Genomic DNA, 26,092 nt, shown 5'->3' on the forward strand with positions numbered 1-26,092 from the left:
GTAGAAACAACTTAAACTGGGAAAAGGATAGTAAGTGATGTGGTCTCTTATTGATAAATCTATAAGAAAAAAAGAGGGAGTCAATCCAGATCACCACCCCAGGTTCTAGCATTCTCTCAGGTCTGGTAATCTTGGGTGGGTGCACACCCAGCAGAGTTTTCTATTGCTTTTTAAGTTCATCTTATTGGCTGTTTTGCATACTAGACAGAGGCAGGTAATCCACGAACTCATTAGCATGAGAGGTAAGGAAAAGGTGGAGCATGGGTTCTGTGCATGTGTTGAGGGGGAATGGGGTGCTTTAATCCTTTTGTCCAATTGAGCTGGTGGTCGTGATCTCCCTCTGTCACCTTTATCTTTCCCCCAGTTTTTGATTATTGGGCAATTATCCAGCCTTTGACTCCATCTGGTGCTGGGTGTTTCTCTTAAGAGTCTTTTAGCTCTTCTGCAAGGGTACAGTTGTTAGCAAGGCCTACATAATTTATCAAGCTCCTAAATTAAAGTGCAGGTATTAACCTGAGCATATGGTTTTACTCAATGTGTCCCCACTTTGAGGCTTATCTAGGGAACGTGGCAATATAACAGCAAGGGAGTGGAGCTGTGCACCCTTTGATGCATTCTGCGCTCCCTAGGCTGATAGTTTGTTACTTAGACTAAACACAAAGGCCACAACTTGTCCTTGAGACTTTCTGTGTCAATGAATGTTTGATGCATTAACTCCTTCAGTTCCTCATAACCATTACAGGCTGGGGACTGACTGGCTGGAGAGCAGCTTTGCACAGAAGGATCCAAGTGTCCTGGTGCACAAGCTGGTGGTGAGCCAGCAAAGTTGGCCAGTGGCACCCCTGGGCTGCATCAGGAAGAGCACTGCCAGCAGGCTGGGGAAGGTGATCGTTCCCTTCAGTGCTGGTGAGAGACTTCTGGAGTGCTGGGTGTAGTGCTGGGCTCCCCAGTACAACAGACATGGACATCCTGGAGCGAGGCCGGTGAAGGACTATCAAAGATGATTAGGAGACTGGACCATCTGTCATATGAAGAGAGGCTGACAGAGCTGGGACTGTTCAGTCTTGAGAAGGCTCAGAGGATCTTGTCAACACTTAAAAATGTTATGAGAAGGAGTAAAGAAGGTGGAGCTGGTCTTTTCAGTGGTGTCCTGTGAAAAGGCAAAACAAAATGGGCACAAACTGAAATACAAGAAATTCTATTTAAGCATAAGAAAAATATTTTTCACTCCAAAGGTGACCAAATGCTGGGCACAGCTTGACTCTACCCTTGGAGATGCTCAAAACTCAAACTGGACAAGGGCCTGAGAAATCTGCTCTGGGCAGGAGGGTTGGACTAGACAATTTTTAAAGCTTCCTGCCAACTTCAACTTTCCTGTGATTTTGCAACCTGATAGCAAAGAGTCATTTTGCTCTCCATCTTGAATGATAGGCTCATTTTAATGCAATGATAGTTTGTGAAAGAACGAGAAGATTGGGCAACTATCTAGAAGGTGGTCACGCATCTTATGGAGTAAATTGGTCTGTGGGACTGAGATCTCTCTGAAACACTCCTGTTGTCTTGACAGTGAGACAAGTGGCAACTGGCATGCTGAGAGCAGCACAGCAAGACTGGGAGACCCAGGAAGAGTCCTGTAGGACCTGTTGATCATTCACTGAAGAAACTTAGAGCAGAAACTCCTTTCCTATGTTTGGTGGAAGGAGAAGGGAACTACACTGAGCACATGTCTCTCAAAGGAAAGTTTCAGTGTGAAGCCTGAGAAGTCTCAAGCTTGATTTTAAGGCACCTCTGAGAGAAGACTTATCTGTGAAACAAAAAGAACATGCCTGATTGTTGTGTGAAAAATACCACTTAGAATTAATTTCAAACTCAGGGGTGCAATTCAGTGGGATTGATACCTGTGTTTGGGCGTAATGGATGATTCCCAAGGATTGGAGTGGTCCTAAGGCCAGATAAGAAACAAATGTATTGAATTTTAATGCTTTAAATAAATGACAAAAGTTTAAGACTTTACACACGTACTTTGGTACTGCGTATGCCAGAGATGTTTTCCAACAAAATGTTATTACCTTTGGAAATGTTTTAAATGATGTCCAGCAGTAGTAAAAATGGGATTTATCTTTTAATTCTTTACTTAGTTGACAGCTCATTCAGGTAATGCTGTGCTGCTCCCTGATCTGGTTGTACAAGAGTGCAAGCTTTTTATCTCAGGCTTGTTTCACAGACACTGAAGGCTATCTCTTCCCCTGTTATGGTGCTTCTTGAGAAATTCTTGGGAATCAAAGCTTTAAAATATCTTTAGTTAAAGATAAATGTTATGTTTCTAACCACTTTTCCATTGGTATACAAAGTTTCTCTGTCAAGCTATCTTTCAGAGTCACTTATGTGTTGCTTTTGCAGTGTACCTGTATATTCAGAAAACGATGGGCCTATCTGCATGTATATTTTCAAGTCTATGTTTGAAGACTGCAAGAGCTTCTTTTCCTTATTCTAATCTCTTTTGAACTGCATGTTGAGTAGAGCTGGGCACAACTCAAGATCCAAAGGTCAGGAATGTTTTAAACATAAGGTTTTAGGTCATTTTTCTTCTGTGGTTTTTGCTCAAGGCTTATCCAGAACTCCATGATGCTTCTATAAGCATTCAGGCTTCTTTGAGCATCAGGAATGTTCAAGTATTTGATGGTCAATGATTTTTAAAAAGCTGTACCTTTCTTCTATCTTTTTTCTCCAAGTCTAGTCCCCAAAGCCCCAGCTGCTGCTTCTATTAAAGAATAATGGAGGATAGTTTTGTCTCTTTGATCAGGTTCTGAGCTGTAACTCCCTAATACAAACAGTGATTACCTTAGCACAGGTCTGGCAACAATAACCAGTCCTAACAAATTATATGATCTTTATCTAGATTAAAATGTTTAAGAAAATCAGTCTATAAATAATACACTATTTCCTGGGTATTTTCACAACTCCATCTCTCTCAAAAATTTATTCTGAGTTTCTCTGTGTTAGCCTGTCCCCTGCGAAGTGATCCTTTTCTCCCATCCTTCTTCTGAAGTAGCACTTCTGACATTACTTTGAATCATAGTTCCATGTTTGGCAAAGCAGCTCTGATTTTGTGTATAGATACATAAACCCATTGTGTTAAACCCCTTCTTCCCTCACTAGGGGTGTACAGTAGCTGTTCCTCACTTGCTCACATCTTATGTGGAGTCTGCATCTTGGTGTTCTCCAATTCCCACTCAGTGTTTCTGTTCTCATTGGGTGACCATACAACCTAATACAGGAATGCTTGAAACTTAAGGGAAAATGCACAGAGGAGCACAGGTTAGCTTTCAGTGAGCCTACAGATACACTGTAATTAACTGTTAATTAGCATGTTTTTAGCAATAAAAACACTGAAAGAAGAAACTTTTAGTAGTGGTAGTATTCCCATAGTACCTTAATCTCATAAAGGAACAAGATCCTGCTGTGCAAGATTCTTTAGCTTGGTCTCTAACTCAGGTAAATAAGCAAATTTGAATGGCAGTCTCTTGAACTGTCTTTCCCTTAAATTACCAGATTTGTTGAAAAGCAGCCATTAACCCTCATTTAGGTCAGGAATACACAAGATTTTTCAACCATCCTCAGTGGAGAAAATGGAAAGCACTTATCTTGCTCTGGACAGGATCTTCTGTGAGCACATCTCTAACCACCACACACTGGTTTTGGTGTCTCTTTCAGTCCTTCAGCTGAGAATCACACTTCTCAGCTGATTGCAGGGTGCCTCTGCAGTTGTGTTACTGAGTCAGCCAAGAGGTCATACACAAAGCAAAAGTGACCCTGAGCAACCTGACCCAACTACTAAGTTTGTCCTGCTTTGAGGAGTGAGGTGGACCAGATGATGTATAAATGTTCCTTCCAACCTAAATTATTTTATGATCATATAAAAAATAAGGACTTCATCCCGTCCCACTGACAATCAAAGAATAGGTAAGAAACAACACATGAGTGCAGACACACAGAATAGACAAGGAAACAATGAGACAATGTATTGGTCAGCAGCATCAGTGGTGATTTTAGTTCATCATCTACTAGATACCAGTTTTGGGGGTACCTTTTCTAGCAAAAGGGAGAATGGGATTCAAAGAAGAATAGTGAGACAGCTTGATGCACTTCTAAGGGAGTTTTTGCCCTCCAGGAAGGTCAGCTTGAAGAAAAAGTCTTCCATGCAACTTCTTGTGTGAAAATTTTACAAATAATAGGCAGAGTCTAGCACTGAGTTGACTTGATGTGGAAGCTGGACCTTTGGCAGTGAGAGTCAGAGGTAATCGTCCTCAGAATGAGGAAGGGTATTTTACACTGGGCCTTAGAGAAGGGTGAGAGTTGGTAGATGGACAGGAAGAGCTAGATGAGAGGGCTAAAGTAATATGGGCTAAATGAATGATGTTTGCAAGAGCATTCTGCAGGAGTCTGAACAGATCAAAATGGTGTCAGTCACTGCCAGCAAACAGAATGTTACAAGAAAAAAATGTTTAGCTGTGTGGATAGACAGGAAAAGCTATGCTTTGGTGCTATTGTACAAGCAAAATCTGCAAGGGAGCTAGCTATAACGTGAAAGAGAGAATCCAGAGAGAGATCTAAGACTAAGGCATCAACCAGGCTGTAGGCTGTGGAGACAGGTTGATATTGAAGAGGAATGGGTGCCAAGAGAGCCTGGAGGGAGACAGAACCATCTTGTCCATTAGTTGCCTGTTTAATTTGGATAAGGATTAATAGCTGTAGTAGAAATAAAGCAGTGAGACATGAGATAAATCTGTATTTATTAACACAACTACCTACAAAGAGAAGGAAGCTTTGATTGAATATGCTAATGATCAAGTCCAAGAGAGGAGAGCTGGAAGGTGGCAGTCATGCTAGTGAAGAGAGCAGACTTCAAGGAGTTTGTTGTAGACTGTGATACATGCTAACGAAACAGGTGGGAATCTTAATTCTGAGCTTCTCCTAAGACAGGAACTTCAAAAGAAACCTTGACAGTTTCAGTGGAGGGCCAAAATGAGTATGCAATGGAGCTAAGTGAAGGAAGTCCCCAGTGTTAATTGGAGACTTCAGGGAGCTGAGAGATGAAAAGGAAGTGGAGAGAGGAGTGGGATTACATGTAGGTGTTTAACTAATGTATTATATTGTAAGGGGAAAGAAATAAAGGAAAACTATAAGAAAGGGAAAGGATGAAAATGAACACGTGGGAGACCAAACGAGATGAAACCAGTGTGGGTATGGAAGATGACAGTGACAATTTCACCACTCAGAGCAATTCATTTATGGTAATGCATTTTTAATGTGTAGCAGCCTTCTTTGTATTCACCATAACACCCAGCTGTGCTCTTAATAAATTCAAAGAAAGGGACCGCCAGAGCTATGATGTCCATTTTTGCTATGCCCATACAGCTTTCCAGACCTAGGTATTACTACAAGGACTTGTGTTCTGATTGCGGTTTTATTTTCTCATCATTATGCATGTTTATTTACAGAGAGTCATAACAGGCTCTTGCAATTCTGAAGCAAATCAGTATTTGTCTTGAGAAATGTAAATCTGTTTTTCTATAAAAAGTACAGTATGGGTGTTAATATAGCCAAATGAGTTTTTGATATGAGAAGTCAGAAGTGAATTATGCCATTTTATGGTGGAGCCCAAAAAAATAATTATCTTTGCTCCTTCAGAGTAGCAAATCACTTCCCTGTGGGCATCTCATTGATCTGTTTCAAATAAACAATATTTGGGGATACACTATTTGCTCAAAGTATTTTAAGGTGTTGGAACATGGCAAATGTCTCAAAACCCATTGTTATTTATGGCTCTCAGCAGGATCAAATGTTGCAGACATTAAGTGAAAGGTAATTTTAAGTAATACCATACATGATATGCTTTTCCAGGTAACGAAGACCAATCAAAACCTGTTGACAGCTACAGACTTATTTCAGACTTTACAAATCTGTACATGTATGAATGCTGAATATTTGCTAACACTGATGAGATTGTAATTAAGATTTGGCTTTATCCCGTGAGTAATATGAATGTGTTGAAAGCCATCATCTTGAGAGTGGTGTACTTTTTACTAACAGTAAAAATTTGGTCCATGAATATTAGAGCACCTTAATGGTGTCTACGGGTCAGCATTTCCTTTATATTTACATTGTGCAACAGCAGGAAGGGAAACAACTAGAGAGAATACTCTGTATTTTATACCACATTTTCAACAGTCCTCAAATTGTAATTACACTCTCAGGTGGCTCAGAAAAGGTTTCAGGGTGAGGAAAAAAAAAATCCCCTCTTTTTCTCCTTACTGCCATACTTGCAGCATCTAGCTGGGTCACTCTTGCTCCCATCGCTGTGGAGGCTGGCCGGGGCCCCACGCCGGCACGTCCCCGGCGCACGGGCGGGCGCGTTGGCTGTTCTGCAGTGCCGCTGCTGGATGACCGTCTCACTGGTGCCTTATCCTTCACTGTCCCCTTCCTCCCACAACCCTCTTTTAAACCTCTGGAGGGGGGATAACGGGCAGCGCGACGCCCAGCTAAGGACGGGCCAGGGCCGGGCCGCGGGGCCTGCCCGCCCAGCCCAGGGGCAGGCCGCTTCCCCGCGGCTGGGCACCGGCCAGTTTCGCAGGGCGCTGCGAGCGAGGGATTCAAAATGAGCGAAAAGACCAAGGAAAAAGACCGCAGCCTTTGAGAAAAAGACAAACCAAAACCAACCGCCATTTTCTCCACTTTCCCGGCGGCGCCCTGGCAGGAGGAGAGGCCGCCTCTCACCGGCTCCCCGCCCCCGTGGCCGGAGCCCCGCCCCGCGCTGGGCCCGGCCGTTCCGCGGGGGCCGTCGCGCCTTTCCCAGCCCCGTCTCCGCCCCGGTGCGCCTGCGCCGCCCTCTCGGCCGCGGAGGGGCTGACGGGGGTTGTTGTGGAGCGGCCGGGAAGCACGTGAAGAGCGCAACGTCATCATAAACACTCGTAGGCAACATGGCGGCGCCTCCGAGCGGCAAGGTAACGGGGGTGGGCTGGGCCTGGGTCCTGCGCGGGTGGCGATGGCCGCCGTCCTCTCCTCACCTCTCCTCTCCTCTCGGGGGTCCCCGCTGTGTGCAGCGCTGGGGTCGCCCCAGTTGGCGGGAGCCGTGGGAGGAGGCGGCCGGGCCTCTGCGTGGCCGGGCGGCGACCTTTCCTACCGCGGTGCGCGGGTGCGGCGTCTCCTCAGCGGCCCGCGGGGCCCGGGCCCACCCCTCCGGACTTGGGCCGTCCCGCCCTGGGGCGGGCCTGGCGGTGGCGGGGGGCCGCGGGCCGCGGGTCGCGGCTGGGGGGTGGGACTTGGGCCCTGTCCGGAGCGGGCGCGGCGGCACGTCGCAGCGCCCGCCGCCCGGCCCGGCCCGCGGCCCACGCCGGCCCAGCTCGGCTCCGGCCTGCGCGGAGCGCCGGTCCCGGTGTTGGAAGAGGCCGCTCTCCGCCGGAGACGGGCAGCCCCGGCGCCAGGGGTTGGCCTCCGCAGAGCAGGCGCTGAGGAACGGGGCTTGTCCCGCCTACGTGGCCGCGTGGCCCAGAGGTGTTAATTGACGTTACTGGCCTTTCTGCTGGCCTGCGCGCTGAGAGTGTGCGAGTGCCGGCCCCCGGGCGGATACAGAGCCTTGTCAGTCGGGTAATTGGGTAATGTAAAGATTTTTACATGCTGCCGATCGTTGCCGAGTATTCTTGAATGAAACAGTAGAGCTTGCCAAGGATTCAAATGTCTGTCCTGGTTTGAGGTCACAGGAGGGAAGGTATTGGCAACCCTCTCTGCTTCCCTCCTCCCTCACCAATAGATTCGAGATGTGTCTGTATGGTTTTACTGTAGAAATATTTTTATTCCATGACTCTGTCTTCTGAGAGTGTTACTTTGCAATGTAGGGCTCCCAAGCACCTGGATCCCTTTCTGACTATATGTAACTAGGGTTAGAGTATTCAGTTTCACTTTTCCAGTATATGGCAGCTGATGATTATTTCAGCTCACGCTGATCTCAGTATAAGAGAACATGTAATTAGCCATGTCTGCGCTTCTCGGAGTGTGCTGAGGAGTGCATTTAGCTAGTGAGAAAATTCAGTAGAGATCTTGCTTGTGCCAGTTTACCATATCCATTTCAACCAGAACTGGTGGAGCAGGCAATTTGTTCACCTGGAGTTGTTACAACTTTTTTTTAAGTTCTTTACTGTTGTTAGGTGCTGTAAATGTAAAGATAGCTACACAGTCCTCCTAGCTGTTTCTAGCTATGCACATCCAGTTTTTATGTGTACAGAGAAAAGTTAACTCTTCTGGTTTTGTCCAGTTTAAGCTCAATCCAGAGTTTACTGGATGATGGTAAATATTTTCATTTTGTGGCTTTTCTTTTTCCACCCACCTTCACATCAGGATCTTCTTGAGGAAGTTTCTTCTGAAAGCAGCTATATTATCATAATTTATATAGAGACTAAAACTATTGTGGATAAGTTATTTGCTATGTATTCATTGTTCCTCTAAAAAAAACTTTGTTTGCCTAAGACTGTATCTCTAAGACGTTGCAAAACTTGCTTTCAGTTATTCCACATCCACAGTACTAATGCAACTTGTTAACACAACTTCTAATTCATTAACAATCTTTGTGGTGTCTTTTTTGATATAGAGAAAAAATAACAGTTGTGTTTTCTCAAACTTCATGATGTGTGCTGGGTGGGTTTGAAGTTTCACTGTTCTCACTAGGAGCAGCTCCATCCTTCTCTAGATCTCCCCACCTGTGTGTTGCACTTCTGCTTGATTAGAGACTGTACTCATTTGATCTCTCAGTGATTTGATTTAGCAAGCTGAAATAATATGTAAAGTTCTACTTATTTTTGGCTGGGTTAGTTTTCTCTTGGTCTAGGGAGCACATTAGATCACAGATTGTTCCTTTGGACGGCAGCAGGATTTTAGAAGGGCTCACAAACTAGTGAAACTTCACTCGAGATGGAATAAACACAGTGTAAGTTGGTACAGACCCAGCATTCTCACTTAAGGTATTTTGCACTTTGGTGTGTTTTCAAACTATGGGTGTCCTAAATTAATTACACTTTTCCTTCTGGCTGTGCGGTGTTGTAATGAGGTGTTTCAGGTGATAGGTTTCTGAAAGAGCAGTAAGCATTAGTTTGTGGGGTGCTTTAGTCTCTCTTATCACATGAAAGCAATGTGTTTTAATGTATATGTTCTTTTCTGCAAAATATTGTGCAAAGTAATTCCCATGGAATGAACATGGCAATATATTAAGCAGCTGGGATAGCCTGCGTTCTCTCAGCTTTCATGAAATCTGGTTTCAGCAAGCCATATAAGGTTGTGGTTTCTATTATACTTTTACCCTGTTTGCCTTCCCCTTCTCTATCACATTTTTTTAATTTCCTAGACATTGTTAATATCAGTAGACTCACAGCTTGGTTATTTCATATTGTCTCTGGTTTCTGCTCCATACATTAGTGGGCTATGAGTTATAAATTTGGTTACCTCATGTACTACTTTACTTGGATTTTTGTCCTTTTTGTTTTTTCTAACTCTTTCATATCTCAGAAGGTTCTTTTCAGTGTTTTTCTGAACATGGTTAACTTGATTCTGGAAAACTTAATGCTGTTGAGTTCTGGAGTCGTGACTCAGTCTTTATTAATGACAATCTGCACTAGAACAGTGTGATCTTCATTTTTTTGCCCTTTGTTAGAGTTGCCAGTTTTTTCTGCCAGTAACTTGGCAGTAAGGTCTCATTTTCAGTGCTTTATGCACGCTTTCAGACTTTATGCATGAAAGCACATATATTTTCTCTCTTTTTGTTGCTTAGCAAGTGGCAGTTTGTTTTCCTTATTTTGGAGAACTGACTCTGGACTCACCCTTATAACAGAAAACCACGTTAGAAAATGAGGCAAAAAGTTGTGTGTGGGGAGAAGTACAAACTTCAATTTTAGTGTATGGACTGTTATTACACCTGGACAGTAACAATTTTTGCTTTATTCTCTTGGAGTTCAGAGTATCTTCAGCACACGGGCTGTTAGATCTTTCTCAAGTTACCAATTGACACATGGGCTGTCAGAGAAATTATTTTTCACTTGCCTGTGCCCTTGGTCTTGAAGTTAAAGCTTCAGAGCTTTTCACTGGCTAAACGTGTGAGCTTCAGGTCTAAGCTCAGATGTTTGGCCAGTTCAGCAACTAGAAGTGTTTGACTAGCACTGTAGCTACTACTAAACAATAGTGTTATAAATGCTGTAGTGTTGGGGATGGGGTGTGTGTTTGCTGTTGAGGGTTTTATTTTTATAGCCAGGACCAGCAAAGAGATTTAAAATATGGTCTGTTAAAATTAACTTTGCATCCTTCAGGTAGTTTGCTGGCACAGATACAGTGGATTATTTTAGATGTAAATATATTCTGTGGTGTAGGCAGTGTCTTGCTGCACCTCCTACTAGTTAAATTTGGGGGCACAGAGACTCCTATATTATGCATTGTTGTGCCATTTTATTAACCACTTGACTTAAAAATCGTCATTATAACTTCTTCAGCCTTTTTCATCAGCTGCGTACAGAATCATAATTCTTCCTGAATATATTGTACTTCATAGGTTTTCTTTGTGAACAGAAGCCTTTACCTGCCTTCGCCTCTTTTGAATTTAGTTAAGTTTTTTTATGCTTGAATGCAAAGCAGTTCGCTGATAACTCTGAAATTTCTGTGTATTCTTCCTGTTTTCTGTTCATTAAGGATTTCTCTTGCAGAAGTGTTCACAGTAGAAATAGTGTGTTGCCACGTCAAGGTTTTATTTTTGGTACCCTGAAGAGACTCGTATTTTCACTGATATCCCACTATTGTTGCATAAGTCGAAGAAATACTTTGTGGTTCAGGAACTCTTCGGTGCACTTCAACAGAACTTGAAAAACTTACTGTTGTCAAGCAGGAAACCTTTCTTATGTGTAGTTCCTGGTGTTGCGAGCTTTCTCATATTTGTCACAACATGAAAAATATTTGTTGGATTCCCCCCTGCTCCCCTTAGAAACTTGGTGTTTGTAAGACTTTTACTCTTTTAAGACTAGCAGGACATGAAGTTTTAGTGTCATAGGATAAAGGTTGAGCTGTAGGCTCAGCAAACAAAAGACATATAAGATTATGGCTTTATATTTTTACTAAAATTCAAATGCCAGAAGTTGTAGCATATCTTCTGTGGAGCAGATCACATGTTGGTCAAGTAATGTTAGCTCGATGCTTTGCCAGTGTGCTGGTATCTGGTCATTGAAAGCAGACTATTGATGTAGGTAGGTACTTGTGACATGTCCAGTGGCAGTTTTAACAGCGGATGTGTGAATAAGCTCTGGGGAAACCTCAGCTATTCCAGAGAGGGAGATGGAAATGAAAGCAACATGATGCAGATTTTAAAATTCGGTTATAGTTCTTCTAACTTAAAGCACAGCTCTAAACTAAGAGACTTTCTTTTGTGGTTGTAAGGTCTCTCAGGATAACCAATGCCTAAATTGAATTTATTTTATTGGCCTGAAGTTGTTTCCTTACTGTGCTGCATGTTTTCTGTTTACCTTCTGTCAGAATCTGAAAATAAGATGCTGCACAGCTGCTATATCTGTTGTTAATGTTTGCGGACAGACCCATTTTTTCTTAATTTGTAGTCTGTGGAGCATACAGACTTTCTTACTCAGTCACTTTCTGAGCATGCCTGCTTGCTGCTTTAACTGTTGAATCCACAGTGAGGATCCACCTGATTCTCTAATATGAGGCAAAAATGAAGTAACTGCTGTTGAAAAGTTGTTAGAATCAGGATTTGCACGGGGCCATAATTAGTTGATGACTCCAGAGCAGTGGCTGATTCACTGTAGAAGTGCTGCAAGCTGCGTCTGTCATGAGAAGCTGGATGGCAACTTGACAGAGCAGTGCTGGTCCCGAGCTGTACTCTCTGGCAGAAAAGGAGAGTGAGATGGATAAGAACACAGGGAGAGAGTATGAAGTGTCTGAAGGATGGGGCTAACTAACTAGCTGAGAGAGTTGCAGTGCTGCTTCATTCTCTCAAATGTCCTGCGTTTGGCAGGTTGTTAGCATGTGACAGGGGTAAGAACAAGTGTATATGGTATGAATAGTCAGTGCACATGACATCAGCTAGTACTTAGGTGCCCAGCACAGGCAGGGTGGGAAATATGTGGGGGAGGAGGGCAGGACCACCCTGTTCTGTGGTAGCCCGGGATCCTAGCTCTCCTTTTTTGTTGCCTTCACCCCCTTGTCTTTATGTGCAGTGTTGTCGTCTTTCACTAGCAAGTAGCACAGGGCCATAAATTGCCATCAAATGGCAAGCATTTGATCCCAAAACTTTGCTTGTGTTCTTGCATATATTGTGATTGTTGATGTATGAGGTATGCTGAAGTCTGCCTGCTCATGTATGCCCTGGCAATAAAAAGCTACAAACGTTGCCTCTTGACTGCTCATTGTAAGCAGTACAATGAGCTGGAGATAAAAATTGTCCATGATGTGTCCTTAGAGTATTAAGAATGATAGAATTTATTTCTGAGAAAATGTTACTGGGACAACCGTGGGACTTCAGAAAGTTATTTTCTGCTGGACATGGAATATAAATACTTGAACAGTTAGTTTTCCAGAACCTTAACTAGCATATGCCATGACATGTAAACTGAGCCTACGTCCAGTGGCTTTCCTTTGTTTTTTATAGTAGGTAGGTAGACAACTATGGTTTCATGCAGTTTTCCTGAATTTTGTGCTGTGGTTCCCTGTTTTTACAGACCCTGTGTCAGTATATGAGATAGAATAGCTGCTGTCTCTGCGTAGCACAGCGCTTTAATGACTGATTAGAATGAATTGTGAATTTGCTTTTGACTTCCGTAGCACCTATGAAAAAAAAAAAAAACAACAAAACAGGTCAAGGTGGCTTAGCAGCATTTAGAAACTCTTGCATCAATTTCTATCTTTTGTAGGATTCTGAATCAAATAGGCAACGGATCTAGTTTTCATTCTATAGAACTGGAACAATAAACGTGGTGTAAGTCATGCTTGCAGATGGCAAGTGTGGTCTTGCTTGACAAGCGGGAAAGACCTATGAACATAAGCTTCTCGGGTACATATTATTTAAAACTTAAAATTTTAAGTAAGTTTGTTAAAAAGTAATACTTAAATCATACAAACTTTTTCTCTACTTTCTCAATCATTTATAGAAAAAAGTTGTCTACTGAGTGCTTTTACAGTGATAAATTTCCTTAGGTAGTCATGCTTATGATTTGAAGCCTTCAGGGAACTTAAGGATGCCACAGATGGATAAATCTGGGAACTGTTTTGCTTAGAACTAGCTTTAAACTAGTAAGATGGCTGAAAACCTTTTGAGTAATTCTGATACATGTACAGCTAGCTACAAGACAGGATTAAAATTTGAGTAATTTTCAAAGTTCTTGAGCTCCTGTCAAGATTACATCTTCATTTGCTTTGGTTGTGTTGGTGTGTGCTTTTGACAAACACTCTTCTGTTCTTTTTTCATTTGTGTTTTTTGTTGTGGGACCAGCTGGGTCTGGCTTTCATGTATGTAATAACATCTAAACCTGAGGAACATGCATGTCTGTGGACAGTTCAACAGATGTTTGTAAATAGGTATAGAAGAAAACAAACCAACCATTGTTTAAATCTGTAGTTAGGCCTTTCGTGGCTGGACAACTTCTTTAGCTGCAAGCGTCTAAGCAACATACACTGCTTTTTTTCCCTAGGGTTCTATTTCCATGACCAGTGGGTTGACTGTGCAGAGCACAGGATTCTTACTGGGTGGATGGGTGGAAGGGCTATAATATTGGGGTGAGCAATACTTTGGGTTTTGATAAAAATCCTAGTGACATGGCAACTTACTTAGTCACCTGTGGTGTGCACTTATTAACATGGAACTTGTCTTTTTTTCATAATGGGTTTATTGATGTTGTGTAGACCTAGAGGAAGAGCGATGGCTCTACTCATATGAAAATTAAGGATTGAGCTTGACTTTACCTACTTCTCACCTTTGAAAAAGAGACCAATAATGAATAGTACAAAACCAAGGTGAGCCACGTGTTTTCCTGTCTCTTAATACAAGAAGCATAATTGAACAGATGACGTTCTTTAAAACTCTTGAATTCTTCCACACAGTGGATAATGTGGCCTTTCTATATCACAGACGTCCATTATTGAAGGCAAAAAGTTATCAAGGTTTAAAGGAGAGTGGGTTGCTTTCCTATGTAGGGTGTGTTGACAGGTAATACTGATGCAGGTTTTGGTTGGATTTGGGGAGGGGTATAGTTAATTTAACTGCTAGTAAGGGGGAAACGGTCTCATTGTCCTGCCCTGCTCATATCTGGTTCGTTCTACTGTCTACATACGTACCAGGATCTCACTAGATAGATTTTGCGTTCACACCTTACACAAGTCCTTAGTGTTTTAATGATGCTTCTGATCGTCCTCCAACATTTGCTGTTCTCCCACATGTTATTTCAAGATACTCATTTTACATGTTCTGCAGTAACCTACTGTTTAGGCAAGCAGCAGCATATGCTGCTATTGCCTGGTTTTGAAATGTCTGTTTTCCTGGCTGCTTAAGAGGTCCATGTGTGCTGACTGACCAGGCATTTGCCTGACTGTTGGGCTGCGGAGGCGCCTTTGGGCCACATGGTGTGTGGGGTTGAGATGTACAGTGTTACAGCAGTTGTCTACTGATGGATGGTTTTTTATTCAAATTTAACTATTGGTATACTGTCTTTCAGTTTGATACTTTCCTTAGTACTTATTACTTGTATGTGTAATTTAATGTTACTTTCCCTCTTTGAATTGGCTAATAGCTTGCTGGTGGTATAATACCAGAAAACAAAAATCTATCACAAACTACATTTTACTGTAAGGTGCTATAAGAATACTTAGTAGCATTTTTGAATTTTCAACTTGCTAAGAACATTGTGTGAAATATAGTCTGCCCAGTGTATCTGATCTTCAGGTGCTACCACTATAAAACCATATTCTCAAAACCAGTTTATTCAAATTCAGTTATGGAGTTATCTTACAAAGTACTGCTGAACAGAGCAGCTTAATATTTCAGATAATTCAAAGATGGTAACTTCCAAAATGTTTTGCAGTGTTAAAGCACTTCCTAGATAATACTTTGTAAGATTAATGGTATACCTTTCTTCAAATTAGTTACATTATTATATCGTCTAGACTCTCATCTACGTGTGACAACATTTTTCTTTGATGATACTAAAAAAATTGCACTTTTAAAGCTCAGTTGTATGAAATACCGTATAACAGTTGGAAAAAATAACTGCAAGATTGTATCTCTTGTTGGATAAGAACAAATCCCAGCAGCTTGGAGAAGTTTTTCTCTTGAGTAACAGTAGGAGGGAAATAAGCTGCATTGTGGTAACTCCACTGTTTTACAGATGCCCTCCAAACTTTTGAGCATGCTCTTGCTTCTTTGGTTTTATCACCTATTTTGGTGGAGCACGGCGCAGGGACCTGGATCTGTTATGAAAAGCAATGTAGAATTTTTCACTTGCGTGACAACTGTGGCATTGGGAACATATTTTCTTCTGTGTGTTGTGGTTTAAACCCGGCTGGCAACCAAAAGCCACGCAGCCACTTGCTCACCCTCCCCCACCCCTGGGGAATGGGGGGGAAGTTGGAGGGGTAAGGTAGACTAATAGATTGAGATAAAAACAATTTAATAATTGAAATAAAATTAAAACAATAATAATAATAGTATTAATAGAAAATACAAACGGGTAATGCACACACAGTGTGATTGCTCACCACCTGTTGACCAGTGCCCAGCCCATTCCTGGCTAGTGATCCCAGAGAAGAGACAATCCTGAAACCACAATCCTGGAAGCTGGAGTGAGCTTCCCGATCAACTTTCATGTATATACTGAGGATGACATTATACGATACGGAATATTCCATTGGCGAGTTCGGGTCCGTTGCTTTGGCTGTGCTCCCTCCCAGCTTCTTGTGTCCCTATGCACTAGCATGGGAAGCTGAAAAGTCCTTGATTTCTTAGCAGCAACTAAAACCATGAGTACATTATCAATATTCTTCTCATATCAAATCCCATACTGAATCCAAACCACAGCACTAATCTAGCTACTAAGGAGGAAAAAAAACCTAGCTGTACCCCAGCTGAAACCAGGACACAGTGAAGGGAAACATTTGTCCTTCTGAGATGAATGAATAGAAAATAATAAAAACAATTATTAAATTGCATACCTTTTAGTTTGAGAAGGTATACTTTGTGATACTAACATTATTGATGGACAGCTGCTTCTACCAGTATAACTCTGATGCAAATAGTTTCTTCTGGAACAGGTGTCCCAATGATTGATCACTTTGGTTTATACTTCTGTCTAGTTGTGGTGATAGATCAGGTCCAAATAGCTAGAAGATAAAATTCAAATAAATTCCAAAGTTGCCTTGTTTAAATAGGGACTGAATTTAAAAAGAGGTATTGGTAGAAAGAGAGGGATGATCTTCTTTGATAGAAAAAGCTGTAATAGAGAAGAAGGATAGCTTTGAGAAAAAGGCTGTAACAGAGAAGAGGAAAGAAGGCTTCCAGTATTTGAAAGGTAACTTCATGCTAATAATCCTTCAAGAGGGAGGTTATACTAAGTGACCTCTAGAGGTTTCTTCCAAGTGATATTTCTGTGATTAAACGGGACACTTGAGAAATTTGTTGCTTGTGTAAAGGGAAGAGAAATTTAAGTAGTAAATCTACACAGAAAGGACGAGTTAACTGAATTTCATTGCTGTTTTTAAGCTCTGTATTCTTGTCTGGCTAGTTAAGCTAAACTTCTAGTTTACTGACCTGACTGCAAATATGATGATTTTAAAAACCTGAAAAGCGGGTAAGTTGAGAAAAAGAGATAATGATATTTTAACATCAGAGAAATATAATATGTGTCTCTGATTAGTTAAGAATTATTAGGTTTTGCTTTTAAAAATATGTATTTCTTAAGGCAGTGTTTGCAGCCTGGTTTAAAAATTAACATGGTTGTTAAAATTTTACTGTTACTATTTGACATATTTCACTTACACAAAATCTAAGTTAGGGACTTTTCACTCATTTAGAGAGTGGTTTAAAACTGTTTACATTGTTTATAGAGTTGTTTTAAGAGTGTGTATAGTGTGTAGCTTTAAAGAGCCTGCTGAATTTTGACAGATGAGTTCTCTTTTTTTTTTTTTAAGCATGATCAGAACACTGAAGAGTTTTATAAATGCTTAAATGCAAAAGTTACGTGGGCAGTGTGTACTCCTGCAAGCCTTTCATCTGACTGTCACATATTCTACCTTTGAAATGGAACCTTTGCCATTCACCCTGAATGTAGGATTGGGCCATTATTTAATCTAAAGCTGCAATTTTTTTATTTCTGTGGAGTTCATCTGTTGTACACTAGACTGCCCAGTTTTAATTTAAATTAAGGTTATAATTTCAACATGCTTAAATGGCAAGTGGAGGAAAAGCAGGCCATGTAAGAAAACCTTTTAATGTTTTAAAAGCTGTGTGGTATTTCCATATGAACCTTTGCCTGCTGATTTGAAAAGTACTACATACTGAATGCATTTTTGTGATTTACTGGTGAAGTATTAATAGTATGTTGCTTAGAGAGTTAAGTTTAACAAGTTCCATTTTCTATTGTTTCTTGATTTAAGTGAAAGTCTGAGATCTTGAGGGTAGGGAGGAAGGAAAGGTAACAAAGCCCCTAACAAGGTAGAGGTGTTCACTTCAGCTTACATAGGTGAGTCAAAATGATGACGAGTACCACAGGAAAGAGAAACAATTTTAAAATCTTGTTTCTTTTTATTTCAATACCCATTTTGTTATAGGTTTTATATGAGCAAGAAGGAGTTTTCATTCATTCATCCTGCGGCAAAAATGATGACCAGGACAGCTTAATATCAGGAGTATTACGTGTCATAGAAAAGGTATTTGCATAATACAGTTATGGAAACTTCATATATTTGTTGGCAAAGCATATAATGTGTTTGGCAAGTCTTAAATGTCTTTTTAAATATAGGATTTTGTAAATGAACAAACATCACATAATGTTTCACATCGTCTGCATCATTTATATATACGTGTAAGTTGTACCACAATTATACCGTGAGCAAATAGGGAGGTGTGTACTTTGTTGTGTAGTATTGAATTTTTTTATGATTGTATTGTAGGAAAATGAAGTAATAGTAGACTGGAGACCACTGGATGATACTTTGGATACTTCTAATATCCTCTGTGCTGGAAAGGTATATTTGTTAGTTATCGGTGTTCTTCATTCTGTTTCTCCAGAGATTTTATTTTGTGTTAATTTATGCATAGGTGATCTCATAACTGGATGCAAAATCTATTTATGTGATTATCATTGTTATTAATAGCTACGTGTAGGAATTATATTTATGGACTGCAGCCCAGTTCAGGTTATTTGGATACATGCGTAGGTGACTGTATTTAGTTTTTACTTGGTTCATATATAAAATAGAAGGGGACTATCTGTATGAATAGTAAAGACCAAATGAGTGTAAGTGTATCATGATGACCAGTCCCCCTGCATCTACTATGTTGTAGTCTGATGATTCACTCTTCATAATTAGACTCAAAACAGAGAGGTGTACTGTTCTAATGCAAAATAAAAATAGAAGTCTATGGGGGTTCCAAGATGTAGTCATATGTGGTATTTAAGCAGTGTTAAGGGGATGTGACTAAAGAAGAAGTATTTAAGTTTTACATTTAAATAAAAATTTGTTATGTTGGTGGTGTCTGTAAGAGAGGCTAGGTTATTTTAGTACCATGTTGAATTTATTAAGTAAAACTTCTTAGTATTAGTCATAAATCCAAATTTCCTGTGTTGAACTGTATCAGGTTTCTTAGGATTTAATAGTACAGATTCTTTTAATCTGTGAAAATGAAGATACTTATTCTTTTTGTTGAATCTGAGAAACTAGCTCAATTTTCATGCCTTGTGTCTTTTGATAGTTGCTCTTTTTTTTTTTTTAACTCAGGATTCCAGTTCTGTTGTGGAGTGGACTCAAACTCCTAAAGAAAAATGTTCCCGAGGAGCAGACCGTCCAAGCAGTTATGAAGCAGAATGGGACATGGTCACCACAGTCTCCTTTAAAAAGAAACCTCATTCAAATGGAGGTACTTAGAAAATAATTGTGGGGTTTTTTGTTTTGTTTTTTCCTCATGGTAACTTGTAACTGAAGAATTGCCTTTTAGATGAGTAAAATGGATTTTGTAAGGAATTGAAAAGATGGGAGTTGTTTGTGGTAAGAGGTGAATCTCTGGGTGTGGAAAAAATTCAGAATGGAATAGCTGCTGTCTGCCTCCAATCTATTTTTTTTCTTTAAATTACTAGAGAATTGTATTGAAAATAAATGCTAAATCTAACTTCTTGCTGTGACGATCATTAGATGATGTCACTGTTTTATCTGCATTAGCCTCTTGCATTCTTTTATACAAATGGAATTTGAACTAGATGTTGTGTTAGAAAGGAAAATGAAAAAAGTGGTTTACTAAAATGCCTTTCCATACTGCAACAGCAGGGGGAGATGGAATGTACAGTTATGTGGTACATAGGTCTTTTTTTATATGATGTCCTTCAGCAAAATAATTTTATAGTTACATCATTTTTGTAACAGTGTCTCAGTAGAGATGTTGTGGAAAAAAAAAAGTGGAGGAGAAAGGACAATGATTCTCAAGTCATCTTTTTTTTTTCTCTGATTCTCCCCTAGTATTTATCTTTATAATACTTGTTTTCCCTGTATTATTTCTCAGCCTATAACTGGGGACCATTGTGCTTGTTTCATCATATCTGTGATGGCTTTAAATGTCATGTATGAGTGCAGGGTTTGGATTTAAGATTATGAATGGTTTAGGGTAAAGCACAGTCCTTGCTTCTAGAATACTGTGAGAGTTTTTAGTGCTATCGTGATATAAAGCTAAAACCAGCATCTCTGTCTGGCATAGGGTGGTTTATTACATCAGTGGTTTGTATTGATCTTTCATCTTCAGGCGTTGGAGTACATCTTCATCCAAAGAAAGGAGTGTCAGTGAGCACTACTGACTTGCATTATGCCCTTCACCACTTCTTGTCCCAGTTGCTGTAATTTGATGGGGATGGGCCAGGGGGCGTGCCAGATTCCCTCCAGGCATGCTGGCAATTTTGTGTCCTCTGGTGAAGTAAATGTAATCCCTCCTCTTGGAATGTATACAGTCATGCCCAGGGTATATACATGCTTGCACAGCCTGGGAGAGGGTGATGGATGGGGAGACTTTAAATTGCTTCACCCTTATCGTGGTAGCAGTCTTGCAACACATGGCTAATACTGTGTGCAATATATGGCCTCCAGTATTGTAGTGTATATCACATTTAGTTTGTTTAAGTAGTACTGCACGGTGGGGATGCTGGTGGGATTCAGCTTGCTGAAATTTGGTGCAGCAATTAAACATTTAACTGCTGGATCACTTAAACTGTAGGCAGAGCTTTAGGGGAGCAGTCTAATGGACTTACTCATTATTTTAGAAGTCTGCAGAAGATGAGGAAGCACAAAGAGAAATCCAAGAGTAGTAGTTACAGTAGTTATGGTACACATTTTATTATCAGAACCAGTGCTGGGTTTTGTGATTTGGGGTTTTTTTAGGAACAGTGACAGATACAATGCATTTGTAATTGCTAACACTGGAAGTCAAACTAAAATCATGTGGTAATTTTGTTTTTAAGATGCTACAACTCATGCAAATGGAGAAAGCAAGTGGTCCTTCCTGTTCAGTTTGACAGATCTGAAATCAATCAAACAAAACAAAGAAGGCATGGGATGGTCTTATTTGGTGTTCTGTCTGAAGGATGATGTGAAGCTTCCAGCTCTTCACTTTCATCATGGAGATAGCAAACTATTGATTAAATGCCTTGAAAAGCATGTTGTGCTAAATGAGTAAGTATCAGACAACTCTTAGTTCTGATTTAAAATATGGATTATTGTTTACTTTTTAAATTCTGTAATGAATTTCAGATTAATGCTTCCTGATGTATTTTCTCTTCCCTTGTTTATTGGTAGAATCAAGTTTCAAGGTGTCTGAAACTGTAATTTCACATACACATTGGGATGTAGACTGAAGTTTTAAAATTGTGGATCTATTAATGAAATAGTTTAGAATTGGTTGAAGTGTTATTAGCTCTGTAATACCTCAGTAGCTCCCTCTAGCGGGTACAGAAGCTTCTCATCAACGCTCAGTGTAAAGTCAAATCCTTCATGAACCACTTCTCTCAAGATGTGGTGTTGGAGTCGGTGATAAGCAGAAGTCAACTGCTTGGAGAAAGTAGCATGGTAAGTGTGACCTGTTGGTGAAATGGTACTGGCTGTAGCATTGTATGCAAGCTTTTTAAGGGGAAAATTCAAGACCAATGGAGAGGCTATTAGGGGGACAAGATAAAGGTGTAAGATGTTCCTGGTACAACTGTAGATTAGGAAATCCTGGATGACAGCTTCATCTTAAATCCTGAGGTTTTTTTCTCTATGTTCCCTTCGAGTTCTTCCTTAAACCTCCTTTCATTTCTTTTTGTAATTTCCCTACTTCTGCAGGCACAGGGGATTATTGTTGGCCTGCCAACCCCTTGCCTCCCTCCCCTCCTCCCCCCCAATGAAATTTTTCCTTTTTGAGCGTAGTGCTCTGTGTTTACTTATTTGTGGATATTTTTGGATTAGTTGCTGTTAGGCTAGGGCAGATTTTTGAGGCAACCGATGTAGAAAACACCAGAAAAACACCTGTGTTGTATGGTGAGTTGCTGAAAGCCTTATACTCCATCTATGTGATCTGTTGCCTGTGTACTGCAGCAATTTATTTCAAATTTTCTAACTAATTCCCATAATGTATTTAACAACAGGACCAAGTTCTAAGGAGGCATAGAGAGAGTACATTTGACAGTGTAGCAAACTGGTTTGCATTGACTTAAAACTTTGTTCTTGTGATTAACTGTCAACTAGAAACTTTAAAATTTTAGATGAATATTTTCCCTTATGCCTTCTTTCCAGACAGTCCACTTGAGGCTTTAACAAAAGCCATCTAAAACTGATGAGTTAATGCTGCTGGTTTTTTATTTAAAAAGCTTATTATTTGAATATATATATGTGTATCTCTGTGCAATAAGCAACAAGACAGTTGATAACTAAAATGCAGGACTGCAACTACAGATCTGTAGCTATGCTTGCATTAATTTTTTTGGAGTTCCGTGTATTTAATGTTGAGACACCTAGACCAAGCTTATTTTATATTTCATATTTTTGCTCAAAAGCGTAAAATATTTACAGGAAGATAATGCTCTGCTATGTAACAAGTTATTTCGTTTTTTTATATTCAGGAAGTTTTTTGTATCTTTTGACTTCACGGTTGAAAATTTTTTTAAAAGAAACAGGTACCTGAACTAACATGCTGGAATACCTTAGACCATGTTATGAAGTTGGACAGTTAACCTCCTGTAAGTCAGACATCTAGGTTCTGTCCAGCATTTAGTTGTCAGTTTGTTACTGTGCATAATGTAGACAGTTTGTGTTACTAACAGGCATTATTTCCGGTTTTGATGAGTCATGTGCTGCAAATAATTATACTTCACATTGCTATGTAAAAGTAGTGCTTATTGGCGAGTCACTGAATGAAAATGAAATAGGTAGTGATTTTGGTTCCTGTTTCAAACAGTGTGTCTTTCAGATAGCTTGCAGTGAGTGAGTGGGCACTTAATTTATTTGATCTAGTGGATTCTTAGTTCTTGTCCTTTCTAGCCTCTTGCCAGGTGATGTGGCATTCCTCTTGGGACAGTGCAAAACAGTAGCTGTCAGAGGGGGAAGAAGCTCTACGAAGAGAGGCAGTCATGTCCTCGTGTCTGTTTTGAAAAGAAGGCAGTGGTGTAGGATTTGTGCAGTCTGACCCAGTAGCTGTGCACTGGGATGTCCAGGAATGCTTACCAGATGGAGTTCCCTGCTAAAGTAAGACAGGGAAACTTGTGATGTTCAAACATTCTGGATGTGCTGAGCTGCATAGTATTGCTACCTTAAATAGTTCTAAGTGTTGATGAATGCAACAACAGATACTTTAGGAACTTTAAAGCAGAAAGTTGAGGCAGCTATGGAAATTAAAATTGAATGAAGTTAAGCATTGAGCTGAGCAGGAACTTCCAGTTTTAGTTTTCTTACTTAGATTCTTCTCTTCCAGTTAAGGTCTGCTTCTGGCACCAAATTCTTTTCTGTGTTCTAGTCATGAATTGTGATGATTTTTTTATTCTTAAGGAAAGAGAAAAGAACAAATATGCTGCATAAGTTGTGGAAATGGCAGATTTCAGTCTGTACATTTGTTTCCTAATGGTTATTTATGCTTTGGTACATGATGTATTATCTAAGCTCACAACCTCTTTTAGGAAAAGATGTTTACTCAGCTTTCTGGATGCCACAAGGAAATACTTGGCAGCATAATTACTTGTTATCCCAACTTCTAGTTTATAATACATGGGATCTTGATGTTAAGGCAGAAAGTTTAGCTTTTCTTTAAAATATCTTTCATAGGTCATAGGTATTTTTTCCCTCTGTTCCTGTAACCTCAAAAGTTTTTGCCCTTCTCTAACACCATTTCTTATAAAATGTCACATCATTGCTGAAATCAGTGTGTGTGAAGTGGCTAAACTTGAACAAAATGTTTGTAATTTGTTGCTTTAAAGATTATGTGCTTCCTGGTTTGGTGGCACCAGTCTAATATTGAGAAAACACAGTGTGTACAGACGACACTTTCTAACTTGCAAGATTTTGAGTAAGTGTAATAAAGTGACTAGCTCACAAATTTGTTTTGAAGATTACTCAAGTAGCTGCTGATACCCAACTGGCTGTCCAGAGAGAATGTTTAATTAAAATGGAGATATGGTATAAAGTTTTTGTTCTTTTAGTTAAGGAAAACATAATACATGACTCAGCCTTTGCCCTTGTACTGGTTTTTAACAAAAGCCAAGTGAGCTTCATTAACCGTTGCTGCCTCAAAACTATGACTGTGGTATCTGGCTGTCTCAAAATGAGATCTCTTGTTGCATTTCATATCCGTCAGTGTTAACAGTGTTCTGTCCTGTTGGAATGGAAGAGAGATAAGGCATATTAAAGTTCTTATCTTTGACTTTAATAACACGGTAGGTGATGCAGGTGCTAATAAAAATAAAAGTAATTTTTCTTTCAAAGACTAGAAGTAGTGGATTTAAACTTTGGGAGAGAGCAGTAGAGAGGTATCTTTATAAATGTGTGTGATGTATGAGAGTCAGATGGCAAAGTGCTTGGCTTTCTTCTGCTTAGCTACCAACTCTGAGGCTTGAAAGTCAGCCTGGCTTCTGGGCTGTTTTCTGTCACATACTGAGCTGCAAATTGGTGATTCAGGAGTTGGTTAATGAATTGATGGGGTAGCTGTGCTGGAGGAGGGGAGAAGATGGGATGTTGCAGGAGAGGGAGTGAGAGCAAAAGGACAGATTAAATACTAGGAGCAGCACAGTTCCACTGTCTTCGTTGTTACTGTTTTCTTATGCCTGTGCAAGCCTTCAGAGAAGCAAATGTTATATTGAAGAATGAGAGTGTACAAATACAGTGAGTTAGGCCAGATCGGGTTTGTGTTCATTTAGCTGTTGGAGTCTCCACAGGAATACATTTGCAGGGCTGTACTGAGATGGTTCTGTTTCACAATACGATGGCTGTGGTGTTTTTTAAGCTCCTATCAGTATAAATCTTAGAATATTTCTGACAGTAGCTGTTGTAATACTGTTGGTTAGAAATTTGTTAATGTGCTTTCATACATTGAAAAGCAGTTTGTATTCCTTTATGTAATGTTTTACAGGGTGTCATAATATAAGATTTACTAATTGGTAGACAGAATTCCTTAACTGTATGTGGTGACACAGGCTCTTTTCACTTCCCCTGTTATGTTAAGGGAGTGTCAGTGTATCTTGTGTTGAGGTTGACCATGTCTCACTAAACTTTCTTTGCTGTGTCACCTCTTTTTTTTTTTTTGTCCGTTTTCACATACAGAAAACTATAGTTGAAGAAAACTTTATTTACATGTGGGTGACAAAAGGTACCTTCCAGAGTAATTTCTCAAAAAATTCTCAAAAGCATGATGATTTTTTTCAAAGAATGAAAGAGTACAATTCAGAATGAGTATGATGATGATGACTAGTATTTTGAAAAATTAAAGTCCTGTTTTGTAGTGTGTTAGCTTGTGAACTTGTGCCAAGAACTAAGAGTGATCTTGCATCAAACCTGTCTTCTTTGCACAAAACCTGAAATGTGACTTTAAAAACCAATAAACATTCTAAAACATTTTCAGGGAAAACTGGTGGTACTTATAGAAACCCTTTTTAAATTTTATTGCAGATCTCCACAGGATAAACGGATTCTTCTTGTGAATTCTCAGAACAAGTCTCTGTCCCAATCTTTTGAAAATCTCTTTGATGAACCATCATATGGCTTATTACAAGTATGTATTATCTTTGAATTTTTTATTCTGAAGACCTTTATTAAAAAACCCCTCTCTACTGTGTCACACACATATTCCCTGAATCATTGCCATTGTAGAAGCATTGATTGTATCCTAAAACAAATGCTTACTGTAGAAAGTACACTTACTTATCAGTTGCTTTCTGTGTTCTAATAATTCTTAACTTCCCCATGGTACCATTTCAAACCTATTCATGTTAATGTTGTCTGTGATTCTATACATTTGGGTACAGATAATTTTAGAAAGGGGAAGAACAAAAAATTTTAGGAGTTACCAAAACATATTAATTAGGATTTTCTAAATTTTCCTCAACTAAATATTCTTTTCCTTAATATTTTCTGACACTTTGGAAGGGATGCTGGAAATAGAGCAGCAAAGAGCACAATATTGCCTAAAAGAGGTGTGTTTTTTATGCTAAAACTGCTTATCATTTGGTGGGGTTTGTGGACTTGTGAAAGTCAGCAGCAAAATTTCCAGTTACTTGAATGAGGCCAGAGTTTTGACCTACTGATTTCTTTAATTAAAGAAAAACTTTGAGTGAATTACATTAGTTTCTGG

General features: G+C 39.9%; 1 protein-coding gene across 1 annotated transcript in view; it reads left to right on the plus strand.

Moving 5' to 3' along the window:
• The first annotated feature begins 6,835 nt into the window (after positions 1–6,835).
• The window catches only part of TBC1D15 (TBC1 domain family member 15), a 36,182-nt gene continuing 16,925 nt past the window's right edge, over positions 6,836–26,092 (plus strand). The window contains exons 1-6 of the mRNA XM_074870581.1: positions 6,836–7,004; positions 17,854–17,952; positions 18,196–18,270; positions 19,024–19,162; positions 20,745–20,955; positions 25,411–25,513. Coding sequence (XP_074726682.1) covers positions 6,981–7,004; positions 17,854–17,952; positions 18,196–18,270; positions 19,024–19,162; positions 20,745–20,955; positions 25,411–25,513 — 651 coding nt within the window. The 5' untranslated portion in view covers positions 6,836–6,980. The remainder of the gene's footprint in view (positions 7,005–17,853; positions 17,953–18,195; positions 18,271–19,023; positions 19,163–20,744; positions 20,956–25,410; positions 25,514–26,092) is intronic.

Source organism: Strix uralensis, chromosome 5, assembly GCF_047716275.1.
Source record: "Strix uralensis isolate ZFMK-TIS-50842 chromosome 5, bStrUra1, whole genome shotgun sequence".
In the NCBI taxonomy this organism is placed as follows: Eukaryota; Metazoa; Chordata; class Aves; order Strigiformes; family Strigidae; genus Strix; species Strix uralensis.